The sequence below is a fragment of the Lagopus leucura genome, unplaced genomic scaffold (genome assembly GCF_019238085.1).
Source record: "Lagopus leucura isolate 7727_CA_CO unplaced genomic scaffold, USGS_WTPT01 Super-Scaffold_100035, whole genome shotgun sequence".
NCBI classification, from domain to species: domain Eukaryota; kingdom Metazoa; phylum Chordata; class Aves; order Galliformes; family Phasianidae; genus Lagopus; species Lagopus leucura.
This window is the reverse complement of record NW_024962284.1, coordinates 4,436,508-4,459,440: the sequence shown is the minus strand read 5'-3', so window position 1 is coordinate 4,459,440 and position 22,933 is coordinate 4,436,508. Positions and strand designations below refer to the sequence as shown.

Sequence of the window (22,933 nt, the reverse complement as noted above, 5' to 3'; positions counted from 1 at the left end):
ACAAGCCCAAGCACTGTCAGTCGCATCCTGGTTTGAATCAGCAGGAAAACTAAGGTGCTGAAGCTCAGTGACGGACTCATGGAAGGATCCATGTCAGGACCAAGTCTCAAGAACCTCTGCTTGCTGTTGTGCAGAGAGCCACGGCAATGTTCATGCAAGCCTGGTTCGAAGGAAATGGGGTAATCTTTCAAATGAATGTTCTCCTGCCTTGTAATCCTCACTTTTCTTTCCCTTGTATGTAGCCCTAGGGACAGGTCTGCAGCTGAAGCAGATGGCTGTGTAATCCCATTTGCTTTTTAAGCAAAGAATTCTTTAATTTATTTGGACTGTTCTTGTAGTTCTGGTGTCTCTTCTTGGATTTATTTTGAAAATATGGGAAGTCAGTGGTGCGTTAGATCAGACAGCAATATGCTCTAGATGTAATTGCTGGCTGTGGAGGTGTTTAGCCCTGTCAGAGAACTTGTCTGGACAATGAGAAATTAAAAAGCAAAAAATGACAGCTGAATATAGCCAATGGAAAACTGTATGGGCTTTCATGGGCATACAGCTCTCAGAGGTACAAGTTCCAGCTCTGTTAATGTGTCTGTCAAGGTGAAAGGGCAGTGACGGGAAAGAATTCCATCCAGCTTTAACTCATCAAAAAAAGCAAAAGTGGATCTTCTGGTGTGAAATCTCACTCCCTATCACCACTTTATTTTTAATCTTTTTTGTTGCACATCCTGTTAGAGGGCACCTAGGAAGCAGCGAAGAAATACACCTGACATACCCTGACTGGAGATGGTGACAAAATAGAATATGCAGACATCTCAAACAACCTTCTTTAACTTTGTCCTAAGCCTTTTTTGCCCCACTCCATGCTCCTGAAATAATTCTGCTGTGTCTTCAGCAAGGACTGTACTGAGAGACACCCAGGTCTGTTCTGCTAGCAAGTTTACATGGCTCTTTAAGGCTCCCAAATCTTACTGTATCTATCCAACTAATGAAACCACCTATTAAAACTACTCTGTGGACACATCCTGCTGCTGCTTTTTCTATAAAGGTATCACACATTAAGTCTGAACTGAAGGATCAAGACGATTTCCCTCTCTGCAGCATGCTTTGGCCATTTATTTTCAAATGAGGCATGGGTGTGCATAACCAGTCACTTTCTTTATCCTCCTCCCCCTGTCATGGCTGCAGTGAAGAAATGTAAGCGCAGAGGCCCGGTGGAAGCCATGTAAATAACTGGGTTTTCTGGACAAAGTGTGGCAAGTACAGAAAGTTTAGACACAATCACTGGGATGTGAACTTCACTGACAAGGAGGTTCAGCCCTAACTGCTACTAGTCCCACTCCTTAGATAGCAAGACACTGGCTTTCACAGAATCAGAGAATATTTTGAGTATGTCACAGCACAGCTTTTTATGGAGTCCTTTACAGGAAATGGAAGAGAATTGGTTCATATCCCACTTAGAAGAAATGACCTCAAACAACTTCTTCAAAGCTCAGCACAAGTAAAAGCCTAGATGGTTAAGTCAACCTCGACCAATTCAGTATTTTGTAAACTCTCTCTTTACTCACACGTTCTACTGTTCCCAAGCAGATAAAAGACTGGTTTATAGGAGACAATGGTGCAGATGAAATGAAGCAGACAATATCCGTTTGGAAGGATACAGGCTCTTCTCTGGAGCATTTACAACAACCTGATGTTTACTGCATTTCTGGACTGATGTCATTTTGCTCTTTTCCTACCTCGAGCAGAGCAATCTCTTGCTGAGATAGATCACATCTTCTCCCTGCACAAGTCTTCATGGTTAGTCCTGAAGTGCCAGCAAATTTGGCTGATACTGGGTTTTGCAAGCCCAGTATCAACTGAGCTGTGCAAATAGCTCATTTCTCTAGTTTCCTGGCTGAACTGAAAAACTGAGAAACAAATTATGCTTGTGACAGTGGAACTAATGAATCCTAGCTTCCTGGATTTGAGTCCTTGCCTGGGAGCTCTTTGCCCACCCCTCTAACCCCTGCTCCCTCCGTGTCCCCCATGACTGCCTCCCCTCCCACTGCCTTCACTTCCCTTACTGCTCCCCAGACAGTAACTGGGCAATGGCAGCACATAGTGCAGTTAGCTCTGAGTTGAGTTGGGCCGGGAGGAGCCAAGCAGTACAAATAACTGCTGTGTTCATTTTGCAGTTCATCTTTCAGTGGGGGCACTAATTTAAGTCCTTTTGTTTCTGCTGAGCTGCCAGTATTCCTGAAGCTTGTGCTCACTTAGCGTTACTGGCAGTGTCATGTCTCTGCAGACTTCATCTGAAACAGGAGGAGTTATCTGAGACAGATGCACTGGCAGTGCAACCACACAAGTGGAGTTACCTAATGCGAACGCCTTCAAATGCTTTGCTTGAGCAAAGATAAAATACTTCTGTTTTGTTTTCCAAAACTTAAGTGCTTGCATAAAACCAAGCAAATACACATATGAAGTGATACTTCAAGCATGCTAGTACCTTTCTGACAATTTGTATGTTTTGTTTTTTAAGAGTAGGAGTTGATTAATTCTTTTTTACCGATTTACAAGTTGAGCATGGCTCATCTAGTCTTGCTTAGTTTCTATTGACTTCACCGCATTTTTACTATCGTGATACTCTTCCTTTGATGTCCTTCTTCTTTCCCCCTGCATTTGACAGTCTGTGTTGCTGTCTTAGTAGGAGAAATGTACAATATCTTTGAAACTTTGTTGACTTCTTGAAAGTTTACAGAATTAGTCCAAAAATGTATTTCTCCTCCCATTAGTGTGGTTTCAGCTGTTCAGGTGCAAGGTAGCTAGCTCAAAAATCACGAGAAAAATGCCTAAGTACCCCTTGAGCGTTAGTAAACCTTTAATAAACCTTTTGAAGTGCCTCGTCCTAGTTTGCCATTTCTTTGAACAAAGATCAGGATTCTGTTGTGCACTCGTGCAAAGAGAAGCTGTGTTTGCCTTGAATTCTGCGTGATCATTCTGTGCTACAGGTGAGCTTTAGCGCGGTACTGTTTGCAACGTGGATGCTGAAAAGAGAATTGTTAAGGCAGGAAAGAGATGCTCACTAAACCTAAGGGAGAATATAAATGCCTCAAAAAACAAGAGAGAGAAAGAGGTAGATAAGTAAGTGATCAAATCCAGCCTCGATTTATCCACCTGTTCAGTACTGCCAGTACTGCCAGCGGTGGTGAACTCCCCTGATGGAAACACCAGCCAGTTTGTTGTGTGTCATGGTCTAGCCCTCCTGATAAAAGGCTGAATGCCACTATGTTGTTCGTCTTGAATGAAGCCGATGGCACAAATGCGATGGTTGGCAGGGCTGGGCGAGCTCGGGTGCTTCTCCTGATGGAGGAAGAGTGGAAAAGAAGAGAAGTCCCAGAGCACACAAAGGAATCCAGAGCAACTGCTGAGAGGCAGCTGAGCTGGCTGGGAAGAACACAGGACCACTGTCCTTTAGGGAAGCCTTTTGCTCCTGCCTGCCACAGTGGCAGTCTCTGTTTCTCTAGTTCCTCGGCTGGCTGCAAGTGTGACTCTAGTAGACACGAAGGAGGTGAAGGAAATGGGTCGTTTTGATGTTTTGGATGGGCCACTTCCCTGACAGCATCCCTTTGGGCCTCTGCTTAAGGGAGCACTGTGCACAGCTGTTGTTGCTCACGCCAATGAAGCAGATACCAAAGAGCTGTGCACCCAGTTCCCAAATGCAAAACCGACCCTATCACCTGGTGGCGGTGCATGTTCTGCCTTCAAACCACACAAAACGTGTTCTTAAAGAACTTTTTTGAGTTATAAAGGCCATTTAAATGACATATGACTTTCAAAACAAAGTGTTCTACGGGGCCTATATATCTCTCCCCACTCCCATGTTTGCTTTTTCTGCTTTGGCATCTGACATCAGTGCCTGTCATTGAACATCTCAACATTTGTATTGCTCTCAGGGGAAACGCAGATCAGATTGCTTAAGCCTTGTAATTTGGCATTGCTGGCATTTTTTTTTCACCACGAGTGTTACGATGATGGTAGTGACACTTTGCAAGTTTTGGAAGAGAAATTGTTCAGAGTAGAATCCAAAATAACCTCGGTGATGTGAATTACTCTTTGAATGAACTCTGTGATGTTGTCATGGAGTTATCTAGATCAGTCTGTGTCCGTGACAGGGGAACTGCATTAAGATACAAGATCCAGTATGTTCTATTTGTGCTAGACATGGGGCTATTTGCAGTTATTCATGGAGAAAAATCAAATGCCAGATACTTCAGGCAAAAGTTTTTTGTTTCGTTCAGAGAAGATATGACCACGGGTCAGAACTACATTCTGCATGTTTCCATTGAGGCACATTCATTTCCAGAACTGAACCTGCTGTCTTCTTATTTTTACAGCCTCTGATTTAACTAAGATCTGCATTCATTGTTACTGAGCTTTAATAATCTAAGGGTCACTTGAAGGGCTTTTGTTTGAGGGACCTTTCAAGACAAGCCAAGGCAGCAGTTAGAGAACGTTTCTTGTTTGTAGACAAAAATATATTAAAACAACCAAGGGAGCTATTACTCTTCCACATAATTATTTTTAATGTCTCATTGGACATGTATGAAATGCCTTTCAGTTCCTGTGGGAGAATTACTTTTTTGTTTTTACATTTTGCAGCATGGCTTTTGTTAAATTTCTGTGCTGCTTTTCCATTGAGCAATGCTCACCCCAAAAGGCTTTATAAACAGGAACGGGATCTCTAGGAATACGCTTCCAACCTAACCCAAATGGCAATTAAAGGCTTGTCAGTGGTCAATAGCCCGATGCCTTGCATACCTCGCGCCACTTTTTTTTGGTCCTTAATCAAGAAAGAACACGGCTAGCTCACAGCCCCAGAACAGCTGAGGGCCACGTCTGGGGAGGCAGAGCCAGATTGCTGCACCAGCCAGCATTCAAGGCGCGAGAGAGGGCAGACACGATGAGGCTCCCTTCACTTCCACTCTGCTTGTAAATGCCTGCTGGGTAATCAAAGCAACTTTGGGGCCTTGGCATGAAGGTTATCTGCAAATGTGCTATTGTGTAGCATTTTCTGGTTACCCAGGAAAGGCTGAAAAGGAATGTAACCTTCTCTTTTATAACAAGAACAAACTGAGGAGAGCAAACTAAGAAATTGGAGTAAAAGGGAAAGAATGGCATTATGGAAAGACAGAAACCATCCTCTAGTCATGCAGTTCTAAAATAATTGGTCTTGGCTTGGGGACATGCACGGAGGTGCAAGTTAGCAGCAACGCGCAGGTGCTTCACTTGGTCATCTATTTCCTTCCTATCGAACGCTTGCGGTCCTTTAAACCTGCCAATTTCTTGAGATATCCTTTCCGTTTTGAATGTTACCCAGGTATGTCTTGCTCAGGCATGCAGAGTTCCCCAGTATGTGGCAGTTGCCTTAACTCTGAAGCCATCGTGCTTTTCGCAGATGGAAGTTTCTCTGACCCCAGACGGTCAGTGCTCCTCTGGCATATTCTTCAGGCAAGGTCCCAGAAAGCACCAAGACTCACTCTCAACCTGAACCTGACGTCGCTTAAAAAAGAAGTTACATCTTATCAGTGTGTACTGCACACAGGGCACTGAACACACTACGCTGCATACAGCGGTACCAGGACTTCTCTCTCATCTCTTTTCTCAGGGCTGATGCATCTGCTGAAGTTCCAGTCTTCTCATCTCTCCCTTCCACTGTGAAAGGAAAATCGAACGTTGACTTCAGGCAGTGATAATGCAGTTCTGTCCGTATGGGCACAGACACCACTGTTCATGTCCAGTCAGAGCAAAACTGGGAGAATCTACTAGGAAGTATCTAGATAACTGCCTTTCTTAGCCAGGTGTAAACCCGGTTTCACATGCACAGTGTTCTCGGGGTTTGATTAGATGAATTAGCGTGTTCACCGTCTTCAGATGACTGAAGTTGAAGTCTTTCAACCTCTCGGCTCATGAAATTTTAGATTACATAGATAAGGTATAATTTTTAATATGGTTTGCTTCGTGGAATGACGTTGCATTCTTTGTGGATAAGAAGCACACATTTTTAGCAGGGAAAGGCTGTGGAAGCTGCTGCTTCAAAGTAGTATACGATAATAGAAGGAAAGTATTGTGTAACAGTGATACAGATGTTCTGATGTTTTGAGCATGAGCTGCTAAAAATAAGTGATTTATTTGAGCGTGAAGTTGTCTCTACACGAGCTTCACTGTTTCAGAACTTTTGTCTCAACAATCTCCTCTAAGACTAAGAGTATAACTATGATATGTAGTTACTGTTATCTCAATAAAGTCACTGTGAGAGAATGCTTATAAAATATTTTGAACATAAAAATCACTACAGATACGTACTTTGTGACACATTCCTTGAGACAAGAACCATAAAACAGACCAGGGAAATTTCTGAAGATGCTGTTAGTTAAGGGCTTCCTGCGGAGCTGATCTTGCAGTGTCGACCAGAGTTTCCTACCCTGATTTGACAATTTTATGGCTTTGGATTCTCAGTTCTTTAAGGTGATTTAGTCATTGGTTTTTGCAGCTCTACATCTGGAGACTGCCAGATCTAGTTATGTGCAGAATACTTGATTTGACGTGGAGTGCTTCTATTCTGGAGAGATGCTGTTACGTGGAGCTCAGAGGAGGACAGCAGGAAAAATGAAAAGGACTAAATATGTGCAGCCTGACTAACGAGTAGGAAAAGCTGGGATGAAAGGGCATCGTGGTCTACATGGAACTGAAACACGTGAGCATGAGAGAGAGAGAGAGAATTATGTCGTGTTTGGCAGGAGGATGTAATGAGTAATAGATGGAATGATGAAGGGGAAATAAAATTGGCTGAATGAAGAAAAGCTTCCTGACCACGAGATTTTGTTTGATTACTGACATTTCCCAGGGGACTTCTGTGATTTGGGAAATGTTATACAAGAGTATTCGGAGCCTCACAGCGCTCCACAAAGCATAGCTCCGTAGTCACCTCATGGCTTGGCATCGAGGGCTGGATAGTGCTTCCCATTTCTGACTGTGTTGAGGTTCCTTGGCTTCCTTGCGTTTGTCGGGCAGCTCTCGTCCCCCGTGTGCTGGCTGGCCTAAGGCCACCCTTCTGGTTGGGATTACTAAGTAATACTACCGCTCTTGAAGAAAACCTACCTCCTGTGAGACTGTGAGCTCCAACGTGTGTGCTGAGGCTGTGGGAACGATGCCGTTCCTTTAACACTAAGTGTATTGATTTATGTCCTTGATACATGGCATTGGAGTGGAGCGTATTGGAAGTGTGAAATGTTCTGGAGCTCTTATTTGACTGGAGAATTGCTGATGTTTCAACAGAGACTAATCATGTAAGGAAAATTATTCGAGAGTTTACTCAGCTCACTCAAGAGTTCACATTCCCTGATAAAGAATACGTAGCTGTCAAAGGGTGTTCCTGTCACCCATACATAGAATTATTTCATGGTGCCTTGGCTAAGGCTGACTCCAGAAGTTCCTCTGAGAGAAGTTTGTTTGATGAAAAATTAAGCGTGTTTTTAGCTGACATCCAACCAATCTGCTGAACTTATTTTGACTTCTGCTCAGAGTGCTTGGAGTAAATTGATAACCAAGAGTCCATTTTGATTAGAGCAGTTAAGAGACCAGCATGTGAAAACCAAGAAACCCAGACTAGTGAAGACCGTCTGGCTTCTACAAATTGGGAAGTTCTGCTCAGTCAGTCAGAAAAACGTGCTGATGGTCTGTCCTCCTGGTGCAGCCCTTTGGTTGGCCTTTCACTGTCTGCCTTAGATGTTAGCAGCTGCTCAAAGCAGTAGAATCTCCTCGTCTCCTCAAATGCATACACAGGTTGCTAAGGATGCTGCTGTTCAGGATGAAGCAGTGGGAGAAAAATGGCTAAGAACTCTGTTTTGAAACGGTGTGCAATGGAACATCTGCTCTTCTCCCAAGAGCTGACTGGTTGGCAGTGTGGAAGCCCAGAGTTTTGAAGCAAATCAGAAAAAAGTTTAGTGGATTAGTTAATCCACTAATAAATAATTGTAATAAAATCTCATTATAGGAATACTTCTTTGTTTGAATTATCTTATTTGAATTTAAAAAGTATTACCTCGTGGGGGCATGATGAACTCTGTGTCAGTGGGTACATAACTTGTGCATTCTGAGATATACCCAATGTCTACCAGAGAAAAAATAAATAAATCATTGAGATCTGGAACAGTGATCACAATGGAAGTTTCGTTTGCAAAGGATTTATGGAGACTTGATGTCAGTATTATGTTTTGAATAAACGCACTGTTGACCAGTATCAGATTTCCATAGGCTTTATCTTGTTTTTCCTAAGCAACTGCTCATAAACTTTTAAAACATCCTGATTAGCATTATGGTGCTACTTGCAAATCTGTTCTTGGAGCAATTAATCTGAGGTCGCATGATCCCTAGAAAGGAGTCACACTTATTGAGCTGTTCCTTTCATTGTTTCATTTAAACATACATATGTATATGACAAGTTGGCAAGGCTTCTTTTTTTCCTTGTTTCGCCTCTTTCATTTCAACTAACATGTAAAGCACTCCAAGAGAGGTTCATTGAGCCATCACAAAAGCGAGTCTTAGTTCTGGTCTGTAATTCACTGAACCCTGCTACGATGTAAGAGGGAGAAACAAGGAAGTTGTCAGGACGAACAGTGCAAGAGTCTGTGACTCCGTGGCCACAGCAAGATCGTGGTGCTTTTAGCTCTTCTGTCATAACAGTACTCAAGTGGATGTAAGGGAATCAAGCATCCTTCAGATCTGAAGGGAAAGGAGTCCCTTGTGTCTCATAACAAATAAATTTGACTTCTAAGGCAAGTTCAACACATGGGCTCCCTCTCTCTCCTTTCTTCCTACACTTCTCCCCACAAGCTTCATCTCCAGCTGTCTGTGTATGAGTCTCAGAAGGAGTTTGGCAAGACAAATCTGTTGGTCGCAGGGAGGGCAGCAGAGGCTGCTGCTGAATGGCAACAGTCACAGATGTGAGAACAGCCAAGAACATCTGCACAGTCCAGTGAGTCATACTCAGCCCTAAGGACAGCATCAGACTTTCTGCCACTGCTTGCAGCAGATCTCTCTCGGGCAGAGGCACTGGTGTCATGGAACTGCTGGGCTGGGTATCACACACAGCAGTGATAGCACTTAAGAGAGGGCCTGGCTGTAAATCTTTGGCCTCAAAGAAAAAATACATCAAGAAGCTTCAGAGTAAAGAACTGGCAAATTTTCCATTTTGATCGGAGCTACACTTTTGCTGACTGTTGCTTCTAGCTGACTGGATGAAGGAGAAAAATGAGCTTATTTGCTTTTTGTGTACTGCTGCAATCTAGACATATCAATGCATACAGTCCAGAGAGAGAAGAGAGGTGTGCCTTCATGTGACTGCCAATAAGTGCAGGAGCAGGGGCGCTCAGTTCCTAGTGAAGCTGCAGGGCTGCATCCTGTGTCCTGGCCATCTGTAGTCAGAGACCATGCCTGCTTTCCCCTTGTGCAAAGGTGTTACAGCCCGATGGACTGAAGTCCTCCAGCACTGATTTCAGTGACTGCTTGTACCCTGAAGCACCCTCAGTCAGGTGCTTTTGTGCACGCATTCCTCTGAAGTCTGTGGGAATAGAACAGAATCCTGGGAATAGTGCTGAGATCTCAGCTCAAGTCAGAGCAACCTCCCCAGAGCACCGTTTGTTCCCCCTGAGAAGGGCTGGTGGAAGGAGTATCTTTGTGCAGGGTCACTGCTAAAAGGGGCTTTGAAAGAACAAAGTGAGATACAGACTTTGCTTGTGCCATTGCTGTGTGCTTTTTCCACGGTGACACTGTTGTAACATGAAAGCAGGCACAGCTGGTATTAAGAACACGGTTGTGTCAGATCTGCAGGAGAATCCAGGACAGAGTGATTCATGTTCGTGCCCTTTCTGCAGCGCCCTGCAGGCACCGGGCCTGAGGCTGCTGCTGGTGTCAGCTGCAGTCGCTGCTTACCCACCGGTGACCACAAGGACGGCAGTGTGGCAGTGAGCACAGCAGCTTTACAATGCTTAGATGTTTCCTATCACTTCTGAATCTGTAAATGTTTCTTGTACATCTCAGATGTGTATCTGTGCTCAAAGGCAACGTTCCAGGGAGCTCAAAGAACTCTGAGGATCTGTGTACGTAACAGGACCGTTCGTGATTTCCTTCTGTAGTATTACATTGAGAGTGAAGTAAACATATGGGGTGAAATCTGCATTTTACAAGGGGGAAATAGGAATTCCTTAGCTCTCAGTTTCCATGTACCCATTTTTACGATGTGCTGCGTTCTACTGTAGTTTTGGTTGATTTTTTTTCCCCCTCCAAAGATAGTAATTTTAGTGACTTCGAACCACTGGGGATCATGCAAAGACCTGGGTATTTCTGTCTATCTATATATCTAAGGGCTTTTTTTTTTTTTTTTCCTTCATTTTCTTTTCTAAGTACCGAAAACCTGTAAGAATTCTATTTCATCATTTTAGCTGCTCCACGAGTATTTCCTTGCAGCACTGAGACTTTCAATACGCCACACATACCGGATCCGAACGGCGTTGCCGATTGCCGGCTTTCCGTTCCCCGGCATCTCGGAGCCGCACCGACGGGCTCCCAGCCGGCTCCCAGCAGCACGCCCCGTGCCCTCGGCGCTGCGGCGCGGCGATCCGGGCGCCGATGGCAGCGCCGTGCAGCCGCGGGGCCCCGCAGGTGCGGGAGGCGGAGCGGGATCCCGGCCCGCCCCGCGCCGCTCTCCGGGTTGAGCGCGGGGTCAGTGCCGGCGGGCCGCCCGCGGCTCGGCTCATCAATTTCCCGCGCTCGGTGCCCGCGGTCCGGCGCGGCGCTAATGCGGAACAAATTGAGACGCGTCCCTCCGTAATTAGTTCCAGCGTCGCCAAGATTTACGGTGGAAGAGCGGCCCGAGTTCCGGCGTCCGGCCGAGACCGGCACCGAGGCCTCGGGCCGAGCGCAGCCGCCGCCCCCGGGGGGCGCTGCGAGGCGCAGCGGGCGGCGCGGGGCTTCCTCGGCCCGAATCCGCTCCCGCGAGGAGCGCGGGGTCGGGCCGCGCCGTGAGATCCTGCCGCTCCTCTCTGCCTCTCCGCGCTCCTGGAGGGCGGCTCGCAGCTCTGCTTCTGCTGCTCTTGGCGCTTAAGTAATCAAAGTCTGATCGGCTCCCCGAGTGAAAGGAGACAGATCCCTCTGCGTGCCGTGAGCGGCTCCGACAGCGCCGGGGATTTATCTCTGTTTAAGCCGGTCTCCCCCCGCTTCGAGCCGCGCGGGGATCGTTTATGAGGCTTAGTAAAGCGTGATAGAATGGCCGGGCCGTTAACTGGTCGGCACGGCGGCGCAGAGCGGAACGCCGCCTGGGAGGCGCTTCAGGGCTCGGGAGCATCTCCGTGAGCCCCTTCTTCCCGGTACAACGACCCCGTCCCAGAAATACCCGCCGGTTGGTTTCGTGGCGTTAGCCCGGGGGCAGGATCGGACGTGGATCGTTTGCCGGGAATTATCGATCAAAGCCGTTCGGCCATCTTTCTGCCCGCCCGAGATTTGGATCGGACCGAGTTTGAGGGCAGAGAATGGGAAGGTCCCGGCCGTGTGGGTCGGTACCCCGGCAGAACGGCCGCCGCGCCCGGCGCCGCCGGCTGTGCGTTCTGAACCGCGCCGAGGCCGGGATGCGACCTCTGGGCTGCGGGGCGCGGCGTGATCTCGCCGGCGGGGCCCGGGTGCGGGCTGCGGGACCCCGTGCAGGGCGCGAGCGGTGCGCCCGCAACGCTTCGAAGGGGACGTGCGGCCCCGAGCCGCTTTCGACCCCGCAGCGGGGGCGGGAGCCTTTACCTCTCGCTTGTGCGGACTGTAAGGAAACGGCTGCGGGAGCCGATTTGACTCCAGCTGTTTCCCTGAAGTTTCCAGCCCGCCCCTCTTCTCGGGCCGCCCCGGTCGGCTGAAGCCGCGTCCCGGCTCGACTCCGAGGAGCATCCGCCCGTTCCGTGCCGGCACCGCCCGGTGTCCCGGCGGGCTGCCTCGTGCCGCGAGGTGCAGGTGCCGGGCGCGGTGCCTTCCGCAGCGTCTCTGCGGGCCGAGCCGGGGGCCACCGGGAGGGAGATGCGCTGATGGCCGAGGGCTCCCTTGCTTCGGCGCCCGGCCGTGTCTGCTGGAAATGCGGGAGGCGAAGATTTGAAAGGGTTTCGGTATTCTTCCCAGGCGGAATAACGCAGAACCTAAGAGATTGAGAAAACGTTGCTCCCTTTCCAGAATATTTCTCAAGTTAGGCTATTAAAAAAAGAAGGAAAAAAAAAAAAAAAAAAAAAAAAAAAAAAAAGGGAAAAAACGTGCAAACTAGAGAAACGTTCCGTTACAGGAAGGCTTTCTGTTTGTACCAAGAGAGGTCTAGTTTTCATGGGAAATAAAATGCTCTGTTTAAGTTACACAAGCATTTATATTTAAGTACGTACATTGTAGATTTTGGAGCCGGCGGTTAACGGGACCAACTCCACATGTTGATCCATCGCAGAAAAGACCGGGTCCAGCAGCAGCCCCGACCTTCCTGCACCCTTCCACGGCCTGGGATCCCCCGGGTGCGGGAGCGGCGGGCTGCGGGCACACGGCGGGGAGGATGGGGGGGAGCAGAGGGAGCAGACGGGAGCGGTCTCCTCGCTCCGCGGGAGCGGGCTGTGCTCGCTCATCTCCCGAGGCCGAATTCGTTTTGTGTGTCCTCACAGAGAGCAGCAGCTCCTTCAGACTTACGCAGCCTTTAGTATTGGCAGAGAAACCTTTCGCTCTTATCGTACGCGCAGATTTCTGTAACAAACGCGTTTATGTACACATCAAAGAGGGCGATTTAAAAGCGATTTGTCTGAAGACAGCCTGTGAAAATTTCACTAGTAGCAGAAGCCTACGGGTGTTATTAATCTGTGTAAGGACAACGTGAAATTACACTCGGTTTCGCCAGTAACGGGCCGTTTCGATTTATTTTGTTGCAGCATTTACGCTCTCTAAACATCGTTTGGAGGTCGGCGGTGCTTCGCGGTAACCTTTAACGCCGCGGGGAATGGGAACGCCGCAGCGCGAGTTGCCACCGCAGGACATCGGGGCCCACCGTCGCAGCGGCAGGTAACCGCTCCTCGCGGCGCTTTTAGCACCGCAGTTTGGGGAACGACTTCTCACCGGGGCCGCGGCGCGGGGCTGAGAGCGCGGTCGGCCGGGCGCGGAGTGCAACGGGAGCGCAGCCACACGCGGCCCCGCGGAGCTGTGACACGCGTGCCCTAGGGGCTAAGCCTTCCAACGGCCCGGTCGACTGCTTCGGGAGGAGGGGGCGGGATCCCGCGCTCGGTGAGCCTCTATCGGGGGAGGCGGCGGGCTCTATCTGCGGGATGCCGGGGTGCGCCTGGCCGCGGCAGGCACGGCCGCGTCCCGGGGGCCTCGCCGTCCGCCCTGCCGGTAGGGGCGGGGAAAAGGTGGCGGCCCCCTGGCTGCCGGGAACGGCCCCCTGCCCGCCGAGTTGCCCGGGAGGGCCGCCCGAGATAATGCGTGAGGTGCCGCCGGATTCGTGCTTCGGAGCCGCCGTCCGGGTTGGGTAGGGAAGGGAGAGTGCGGGTCTTCCCCGGAGCCGTGCCGGGTGAATCCCCGAAGCGGCCGCTCGTTGTGCCCGGTCCTCCCGCAGCAGCCCAGCCGCCTCCTCCCTTCTAGGCGCGGGCTGCTCGGGGGGACGCGGACGTCTCCCGCGCGGGGAGAGCACCTGGAAAGACACTTTCCCTCGCCGGGTCGGCTCGCCCCGGGCCGGGTCACTTCCCTCGGTCCTGCAGGGGCGGCGGCTTCTCCGCGCGGTGCCCGGGGCTGCGACCCCGCCGCCCTCGGGGCTCCCGCGGGAAGTGCGCGGGGCTGCGGGAAGCGGCGCAGCACGTACTTACGGGGCCGCCCGCATCCCTCTGGCGTTCTCGCCACGTCTCCCAAAGCGAAGGGATGTTAGGGTGAGATTTAGTGGCGCTTGCACCGGAGGAAGGGTGGGAGGGATGCGTAGGGAAGATATATTCTCCCACACTAACCTCTCCCCCTCCGTCCCCGCGCCCCCCCCTCGTCCCCCTCCCCCGGCTGGCCCGGGTCGGTTCAGCAGAGCGGGCTGTGGGCAGCCCCTCGACGAAGGTTGTGTGAATGGAGGATCGTCGCGGCTGACTCCTCCTCCCCTGCGAGCGCCTCTATTTGAGCTTTGCAAAGTTGAGGGCGAGCAGGCAGCCGAGGTGAGGCGTGCGAGGCGGCCGTGCCCCCCCAACCCCCCGGCACACACGGACAGACGGACAGACACACGGACACACGGACACGGCCGCGGCCGCACGGACACGCGCGCACCCCGCCCTGCGCTGCGAGCGGGCGCGGCCCCGGAGGCGATCCTGGAGAACAACCTTTCCCTGTCGCTGCTGCCTGCTCCCGCCGGGCTGGACCCGGGGAGCTGCGTCGCGGAGCAAACCTCCCCCAAGGGGCTGAGCTCTCCGGCCTGGTGCCTGCAGCCGGAGCCGGCCTCCGGCCTGGCGGGCAGAGGCCAGGTGTCCTGGAATAAGTGCGGCCCGGGAGGAGACTGGCTGCCCGGCGGCAGGCAGAAGGTCTGCGAACAAATGGGGTCAGACGTCCGGGACCTGAACGCGCTGCTGCCCTCCGTACCCTCCCTACCAGGCAACAGCAACTGCGCCATGCCGGTGAGCAGCGCTGCACAGTGGGCTCCCGTCCTGGACTTCCCCCCGGGGGCCTCCTACGGCTCGCTGGGGCCGCACTCCTTCATCAAGCAGGAACCCAGCTGGAACGGGTCGGACCCGCATGAGGAGCAGTATCTGAGCGCTTTCACCGTCCACTTCTCTGGGCAGTTCACGGGCACGGCTGGGGCCTGCCGCTACGGGCCCTTTGGCGCCCCGCCGCCCAGCCAGCCGCCCTCCGGCCAGGCCAGGATGTTCCCCAACGGGCCCTACCTGCCCAACTGCCTGGAGAGCCAGCAAGCCATCCGCAACCAGGGTAAGGGCGGCGTGCCAACCACTCGGGCTCGGCCCCGCGGGCACCGCCGGAGCCTCGCCGGGCTGCGTTCGCCCCATGCACGGAGCCCGCAGCCATCGTGCGGGGTTCGTCGGGCCGGCCCCTGCCGCCGCCGCGTCCCTCCGGTCGGCTCTCCGCGGGCACAGCGGGACCCTGGCCAGAGCAGCCTTCTCTCTTCTCGGGGCCGTATTCGGACTGCGGACGGTCCCGACAGGGAGATGGGGCCGCCGCTCCGAGCTCGTTCCTCCGCGAGCCACGCACTGCAGGGGTGGGGGTAGGGTTGTTTACCTCTGTGGGCAGCCCCTCGACCCGGACGCGGTGCTGCTCTCCAGGCGCTCGTCGGACCCACCTCGGGAGCGCCGGCTCCCCGGGCCGGGCGCGCACCGGGCGGCTTCTGGTTCCCTCCCGGCGGCTCCGCGGCGGGCTGCGAGCACAGCGGCCCCGCGGTTCGCTCTGCCCCGAGAAATTCGCGTGGGTGCGCGGCTAACGATCGGTCAGCCCCCGCCTACGGAACGGGGTTATCGCCTAATGGTTTTTCTTCCAGCGGCCGCAATGTAAACATCTGCCGGCGCTAAAGCGAGCAAGGAGGGAGAGCGCGGAGCTCTCGCTGGGGATCCCCGGGCTGCGCCTCCCGCCGCGCTCCGTCCCCGCGCTGCCCGGCCCGTGGAAAGCTGCCCGGGTGTGGTGGGGCGGCCGGAGGAGCGGGGCCGGAGCTGCGCTCTCGCAGCCGGCTTCACCAGAGAGGCTCGGGGCCGGCTCCGCGCTGCCGGCGGGCGTTCTGCCCTGCCGCGGCCCGACAGATAGCCTGGGGCCGCGGGCGTGGTGCTGCGGTTGGAGGGTCCGCCGGCGTTCTGCCGTTTCGGGGTGCCTTTGCTCCCGGACGGGCAGCGAAAGGAGGCGGGCCGGGGGAAGGGAGAGGAGGCCCGGACATTGCCGGTCTGCTGTGTCGAAAAACTGGGAGCAGTGCGCGGGACCCGGCAAGGCTGGGGAAGCTACACAGCATCCCCGGAGGCGGCCGTCGCTGCACGGAGCCTCTGGCGTTGTTCGGACACCTGAAAGTATTCCAGATAGCTGAGATGGTTTTAATGGCCGAGCAGAAGTCATACGAGAAGGGAGAGGGAATGAGCCTCGGCCTATGCGGGTGGGTGAGCGGGTGTCCTCTGATTGCTGAGCCCCTAAAAGCGAGGGGAGCCTTTAACGCTCAGAAGCGCGGCACCCATCCTGTCTGCGGCCTTAGGCCCGGCAGGGCTCCGCAGCTCTCAGGCACACCGCTGTTCCCCCCAAGGCAGCGGGCGGCAGCTCCCGCACTCGGTGAGCAGGTGTGTGCGTGGCCGTGCCCTGCTGCGGGGGGCAGAGCTCGGGCAGCGCGGCCCCTCCCTCCCGCTTCGGCCCGGCCGGATAGCGCTCCTTCCTTCGGCGAGGAGGAATTCGGCGAAGGGTGCTCGTTTTTCTATTCGCTGATTGATTTATTTTCGGCGACGGATAAAGCGTTCTTGTTTTCGTTCTCCTCAAGGTTGAACTCCCGGGCTTATAGCCTGTTCTTCCGACCGTGGGAAAGACGTTACCTTGGCTCTGCGATGACACTTCAGCCGAATCCGGGCCGGGGCGTGGGGGTAGGGAGCGAGGCTTTGGAAGCTCTGCCCAGCTTTCCCTTTCTGGGCCGCCCGTCTCTTTCACCCGGCTGGGCTCCTCCACAGCCAGAGTCCTCGGTCGGGCCCCGTGCTGCAACAGCTGTATGGCTTGCAATTATTTTCAGCACCTTTTAATCGGGCCCGGCTCTGATAACGCCCTAATTAAAGAGACCTCGCTATCGGCAGCTCGGTTCAGAACTCGGCTTTCTTATCACATTCCTGAAGCTTTGGGTCAGGCAGCACCGGAAAATGCGGCCAAAACATCGTTCTGCTCCGAGCTGCATTGTGAAGGTCACCAAAAGTCTGCGCCGGGCCAAAAGTAATGTAGAAAGTGTCAGTGTTTTCTGAAAGAGAAAAAAAAAAAAAAAAAAAAAGGCAGAGGGGAAAGGGAGTTGAAGGCTGAGCCTCTGCCCCGAGGGCCAAGGGAGGAGATAAGGAGCGAGAAGCAGCTGCGGGCCGGCAGCCCGCACGGTACCGCGCTGTCAGCGCCGCTCGCACCGCCGTGAGCGGCTCCGGGCGTGGGGAGGCGACGGGCCGGGGCGAGTGAGCCCCACCGGGCCGGTGTCGGCTCAAACTCGTCGCGAAGGTGAGGGCTATAAAGCCCTCGGATTTTTCCCCCTCTCCATCACTCCCTTAATTTCTCCTGCGCGGTTCTGCAGGTTGATCAAATCCCGTGTTACGGCCGGGTCCAATTTATTGTCTGCAGAGACAATCAACTGCGGAAGCGGCACGCGGGTCCCTGCGTTACCCCTATGGGAACATCTCGGAAAAGCCCCTGTGGTTATCAGCCGGGCACCCGCGCCCTAAGGCAGAGGATCCCGCGGGGTGCCCGAGCGGAGGGAGCGGGCTGAGACGCGGCAGGGTGCGAGAGCGGCCGCTCAGGCCGGCCTCGTTCATTTTCCCAGCCCGCGCCGGGCTTTCTGTTTTGTTTTGTTGGAAGAGTGACTTCGGAGCAGCTTGGTTATGGGGGTAACTGCTGACGAGCCGAGAAGCCGCCGAGATAATATTACTTTGTAATTACTTTCTTAGCCGAAGTTGTTTAGCCAGCTCCAAGTCATTAATGAAAGTCGGTGTCCGAGCACCTGATTTACGGGCTCGCGGCGGCCCGGGGTCAGCAGAGGTGCTCGCGTTCCATCTGAATCTGCTCGGCGTAGGAAACCAAATCGGCTGTTTGTTATTTTGGAGAGCAATTTTCGCTGAAAGGAGGAGTTTTAGTTTTGCGTGTAACATTTTTCATAGCAGACTCCTCAGAAAGCTGCTCTTAAAAAAAAAAAAAAAAAAAAAAAGAGAGAGATTAAAGGGTAACTTCTAAATTGGAAACGGCAGAGGAGTATACAGAGCAGATGGAAATCTTCCTCTTTAGTATGAGCAACAATTAATGAAAACATCCTTTTTATTACCGAAGCCGATCTGTTCTCTTGAAACGTGAACGAGACTTCCGACTTTCCGCCCTCCGGAGCGGGCTGCTCGCCTCGGCCCTCCCGCAGGGCCGCCCCCCGCACCCCGACGGCCCCGCACCCCGCGGGTCACACGGCTGCGCCGGGGGAGCGGAGGCCGGGAGGCCCCCCGGCCGCGCCTCTCCTCGCGGTGCCCGGGCGCTGGGGCTGCCCCGGGGACGTCTCTCACCCGACGGCCGCATGGAGCCGCAGTGCGGGGAGCGGGTGCGGGCCGGGCGGCCCCTGAACCCGCGGTGCTCTCTCCCGCAGGTTACGGCACCGTGGCCTTCGACGGGACTCCGAGTTACGGCCACACGCCGTCTCACCACGCCGCGCAGTTTACGAACCACTCTTTCAAACACGAGGACCCCATGAGCCAGCAGCCATCTCTAGGTAATGGGTGCCGACCGGAGCGACGCGGGGCTGGGCGGCGGCCGCGGCACGGGCTAACCTGTCCCGCTTTCTCCGCAGGGGACCAGCAGTACTCGGTGCCCCCTCCGGTGTACGGCTGTCACACCCCCACGGACAGCTGCACGGGCAGCCAGGCCCTGCTCCTGCGGACCCCCTACAACAGGTACCTCCGCCTCGCCCCGTTCCCCCTCCCCTCGGTTCGCGCCGGCTGCTGCTCGGGCAGCTCCAGCGCTGGAGTGTTGTGCCGACGGCTTTCTGTAGCAGCGGGAAAAGAAGGTCGTGTCTGCCTTCCTCTTGAAACAAACAAACAAACAAAACCAAAACAACGGCATCAACAAAAAGGAAAATAGGATGCACGAGTTTAAGAAAGAACAAAAACTGGCACTGGCCCCGCACCCCAGACCCGCGGCGTCTCGGACTTTCCCCGGCCGAGCCGGGCGCCTGGCAGGTGCCGTTCCCGGGCCATGGGGGCTCCCCGCCGGCCGAGCCCGGTCCAAGCGCGCCCCAGAACATCCCTCTCTGCCCGAGGCTGAGCCCGGTGCCTGCAGCCCCCCGCTCGGCGGCCCCGCTCCGGTCCCACAGTGCAGCCTGCGCTCGGCACGGCCGGCACCGGGCACGGCAGTGCGGGTGCATGCAGAGCGTGTGCGGGATCGGGCGGTTGTACGACAGTTCCCTGAAAGGTTTCGGCTCCACTCCCTGGAGCGGAGGGGAGCGGACCACATAGAGGCGATTTTTCGAGAATCGGGCAATATGAGGGCAAAGCCTCGGATTTCCTTGCTGGGAGAAAAGCATATGTGGAGTTTTGCTCCCGCGAACAGAAGGCCTGCTGCAATCGCGGCTTCCCTTCTTTCTGGTGTGGCGTGGGGGCTGGGCGTGCCTCTCGCAGTTTTACAACGTGTTTAGTGAGAAGTTCCCCAAAATTTATTCTTCAACTTTTTGTGAACTTGGAGCCGGTCCCGTATCTCGGAGTTGCTAAGTAACTGCGGCACACAAAACAATATCCCTGAGCGAAGGAAGCCGCAGCGGCTCCTCTCATAGGCCGGCTCTATCGCCTCTGATTAATCAGCACTGGAAGCGGGACAACACAATTCTGTCACTTCCAGAAGCCGCTTCGCTAACGAACGTGAGTTGACGTCAAGGGAAGGAGGGAATGAGGTAATGAAGGAAGGAAAGAAGCCTATCCAGAGAGATTAGCGTGTAGAATAACCGGCGGGGAGAGCTCCTGGCCGAGGCGACCAAAGTGGCTGCCCTGGCGGGGCCGTCTATAAATAGGCTTTGCGAGCCCCTTTGCGGGGTTTCTCTGCCCTCGGCGGGACGGCTGCTCCGCCGCTCTGCTCTGCGCTTTGGCCACAGGCTCCGAGCTCAGTGAAGGCTGCAGCTCTTCCCTTGAGTGGGGACCCTCGGGAGAGCCGGAGAGAAACCTGCCCGACTCCTGCCGTTTCCTTAGCGAGCAGCTCTGGTTCTTCCGAAGGGTCTGCCAAGCACGATCCGAAGGGTTCTTTTTCTCTTGTTCCACCGAAGTGGTCTTTCGTCCGTGTAGTGGGGTGAGCCCGATCGCGGGACGTGTGAGCTCGGCAGAAATGGCCACTTGTGCCGAGCGGCAGCCAGCAGGGATGCGTGGGGCAGCCCGTGGGTCGGGGCACAGTCTGCTCCGTGCCGGGGGGCAGCCCCACAGCACGCGTCCTGCTTCACATCGCGGCCAGAACAGGTGGCTGAGGCCGAGCAGCCCTTGTCCTTACTCCCACGGGCTCAGAGGCGTCCGGAGAAAAACGACTTTCCTTCCACTCAGGAGTTTTGCTAGGAGGTGCCGCCGCGGCAAGCGGGTGGCCAACTACCGTGCAGAGATGAGCCTGGCCTCGCTGGCCGCGTTTCCAGCTGCCTGAAAACCAACCGCCCTCTTTTTGCCCGAAGCTGATTTGACGGAACCTGTGTTACCGTCTGTAAGCCCGTTTTCACCTCGTGCCCGTCTGCGTGGCTTCAGGCTCAGCCCCGCGGTGCCGGCGCTCCTTGCGGCCCGTGCCCGTAGAGCGGGCGCTGCCGGCCGCCTTTATCCGCGGAACGGGGCGGCGTGGCCGAGTGCAGGAGCCCGGCGCAGGGGGACATCGCCTCTTTCCCCGCGCCGTTCGCCCCGCACCGCCCGTGGTGCGCGGCACGAGGCGAGCTGCGGCGGGGCTGCCGAGCCTGCCGCGGAGGGCACGCCGACCCCCGCCCCGGCCGAGCCTTCGGCTCTGCGCGGCCCTACGCCGTCCCGCCGGGTCCCGTCGGGCTCCGTCCGAGCGGGCGGGTGACCGCGGGGCGGCTTTTGCCCGGGACGCAGCCGGGCACGGGGCGGTGACGTGGGGATGTGAACTTTTCTACCTCGCACTGCTCGATGTAGTAAACATGCCCGATGTTGAAAATTTACAGTGAGTCACACTTACAAAGACTTTAAAAGTGGAGGAGTCTCGGTTCAGATTATAGCTCTCTCTGTGCAGAGGTCAAGAACTCGGTAATACCGTGGTGCAGGCCAAAACAAACTCTATATGATCTACTACTGGTTTCCTTTTAAGTTCCCTTTTTGCTCCGCATGGACTTCCTTTTATTCCACTCCAATTTACATTAATCCCGTTGTAGAAACGTTCCCCCCTTCCTCTCCTTTCTCTTTAAAAGCGCCTCCTAATGAAAATAAGTTATATTTAGCGTCTCCTTTGTGGCCGTTTGGAGGGCCAACGATTCCGACCGGAGTCAATGCAGGCACGTCCCCAGGGACCCGCTTCCCTTCTCCCAGCCCAAGCTTCATTCGAAGCAGAGATGTTGCCGAGGGCTGCTATCTCCACGAGCTCATCTCCCGGTCCCGTCAATAACGAGCCACGCCGACGCGCGAACGGGGCCGAGGGACGTCCCGCACTCCGTCACGCGTCGGATGCGACGTGCTCCATCCTTCGGCGATGCTCCCGGTGTCCCCCCGCAGCCCACGGCGTGCCCGAAGGCCGGCGCGGCCCCGGCCCCAGCTCTCCGCCTGCCCCCTCGGGGCCGTCCGGGTCCGGCACCAACTACCGGGCGGCTCCTCGCCCCTCTGCTCCCGAAGCCCGTCCCGCCGGGCTGCCGTCGGGGCTGCGAGGCGGGGAGCGGAACGCGGCCGGGAACCGGGAACCGGGCCGAAGGGCGGCTGGGGGCAGAACGGCGGGCTGCGGCTCGGTCCGGGGCTCTGGGTTTGGACGCTGTCACCCGACGGCGGCGTGCGGCACGGTGGCTGCTGGCGAGTGACAAGATGAATAAGTGTATTGCTTTATGAAAAAGCAAAGGAGGGGAAAAAGTGGATATCGTGGGGGAGGCTCTTATAAATGAACTGTCAAGGGAAAGAAAGTTAAAGGGAAATCTCCTGCTGTAAATGCATCGGGCGGGCACTTCTAATAAAAATCAGGGTCCTGGAGGAATTAATTACGGCAGCATTACAGGAAGAATTCGTGGAATTGCAAAACGTAGTTGGCACAGACCAGCACGAGCTGCTATTGCAAATGGGGAAACTGCAGGAGAGTTTAACAATCCCCGAGCTGATATGCGGGACATTGTAGTAGCATAATAGCAGTTCAGACACACTAATGAATAATAGCGTCCGGTGATACTGACAAATGGTACCGCGCATACTTCGAGATTGAAGTCACTTAATTTGTTTTTATATGCAAAAGCTTCCCACTGGAATCTGACTTTTTTAGGTCGCTTCTACCTGCCACGCGGAAAAAAAAAAAAAAGAAGAAGAAGAAGAAAGAAAGCCCTCTTTAGTAACAGGACGAGAGAAACTCGCTGCCTGAGCGCGGCGAATCCCGGCGCGATTAATCAGCCCCGACGCGCCTTATTGCGAACGCCCGTTCCCCACCCGCCGTCCATCGCGGCGCCCGGCGGAGCAGCCGCTCCCTCCCGCAGCCCCGGGATCCTCGGGCTCGGCTCCGCCTCCCGCCGGCCCCGCTCAGCCCCGCACCGCGCCGGGAGCCGAGCCGTGCCCGCTCCGAAGGAGCCGCGGGTGCCGCCGTCGCTGCCGGTTCCCAGCGCGCCGCAGCGAGCGGGCAGACATCAGACGTCCCAGCGCGTTCCCGTGGCGAGCTTAGTTTATCGCTCAGCCACTCCATTTTTCTTCTGCCTGTCAAGTCCCTAGATGTTGTGCCATCCATCACGAGTCACGATAGCTGTTTCACTCCATTAAGCACGTGATCTTTTACACTCCCGGTTAAAACAGTTAACAGATTTGCCTTTTTAAAACAAATAATCTGCTTTGTTAGCCCGCGGGTCTCTATTCTTTCCATTAATTTAAATGTGCCGATATCGGATGTGACTTTTGTGCAAGGGAAAGAGCTTGGTGTCTCAGCTTCCAGCCAGGCGCTGACTTACAGGCTTGTAGGTTACAAGGGACTCCCTTCCCTTCCCTTCCCTTCCCTTCCCGTCCCGGGGCGGGGCGGGGGGGGGGGGGGGGGGGGGGGGGGG

General features: G+C 54.6%; 1 protein-coding gene across 3 annotated transcripts in view; it reads left to right on the top strand.

Annotated features, from left to right (window-relative positions):
- The first annotated feature begins 14,493 nt into the window (after window positions 1-14,493).
- The window catches only part of WT1 (WT1 transcription factor), a 33,306-nt gene continuing 24,866 nt past the window's right edge, over window positions 14,494-22,933 (top strand). For all 3 annotated transcript variants that reach the window (XM_042882716.1, XM_042882715.1, XM_042882717.1), the window contains exons 1-3: window positions 14,494-14,979; window positions 18,335-18,457; window positions 18,536-18,638. In XM_042882716.1, coding sequence (XP_042738650.1) covers window positions 14,589-14,979; window positions 18,335-18,457; window positions 18,536-18,638 — 617 coding nt within the window. In that variant the 5' untranslated portion in view covers window positions 14,494-14,588. The remainder of the gene's footprint in view (window positions 14,980-18,334; window positions 18,458-18,535; window positions 18,639-22,933) is intronic.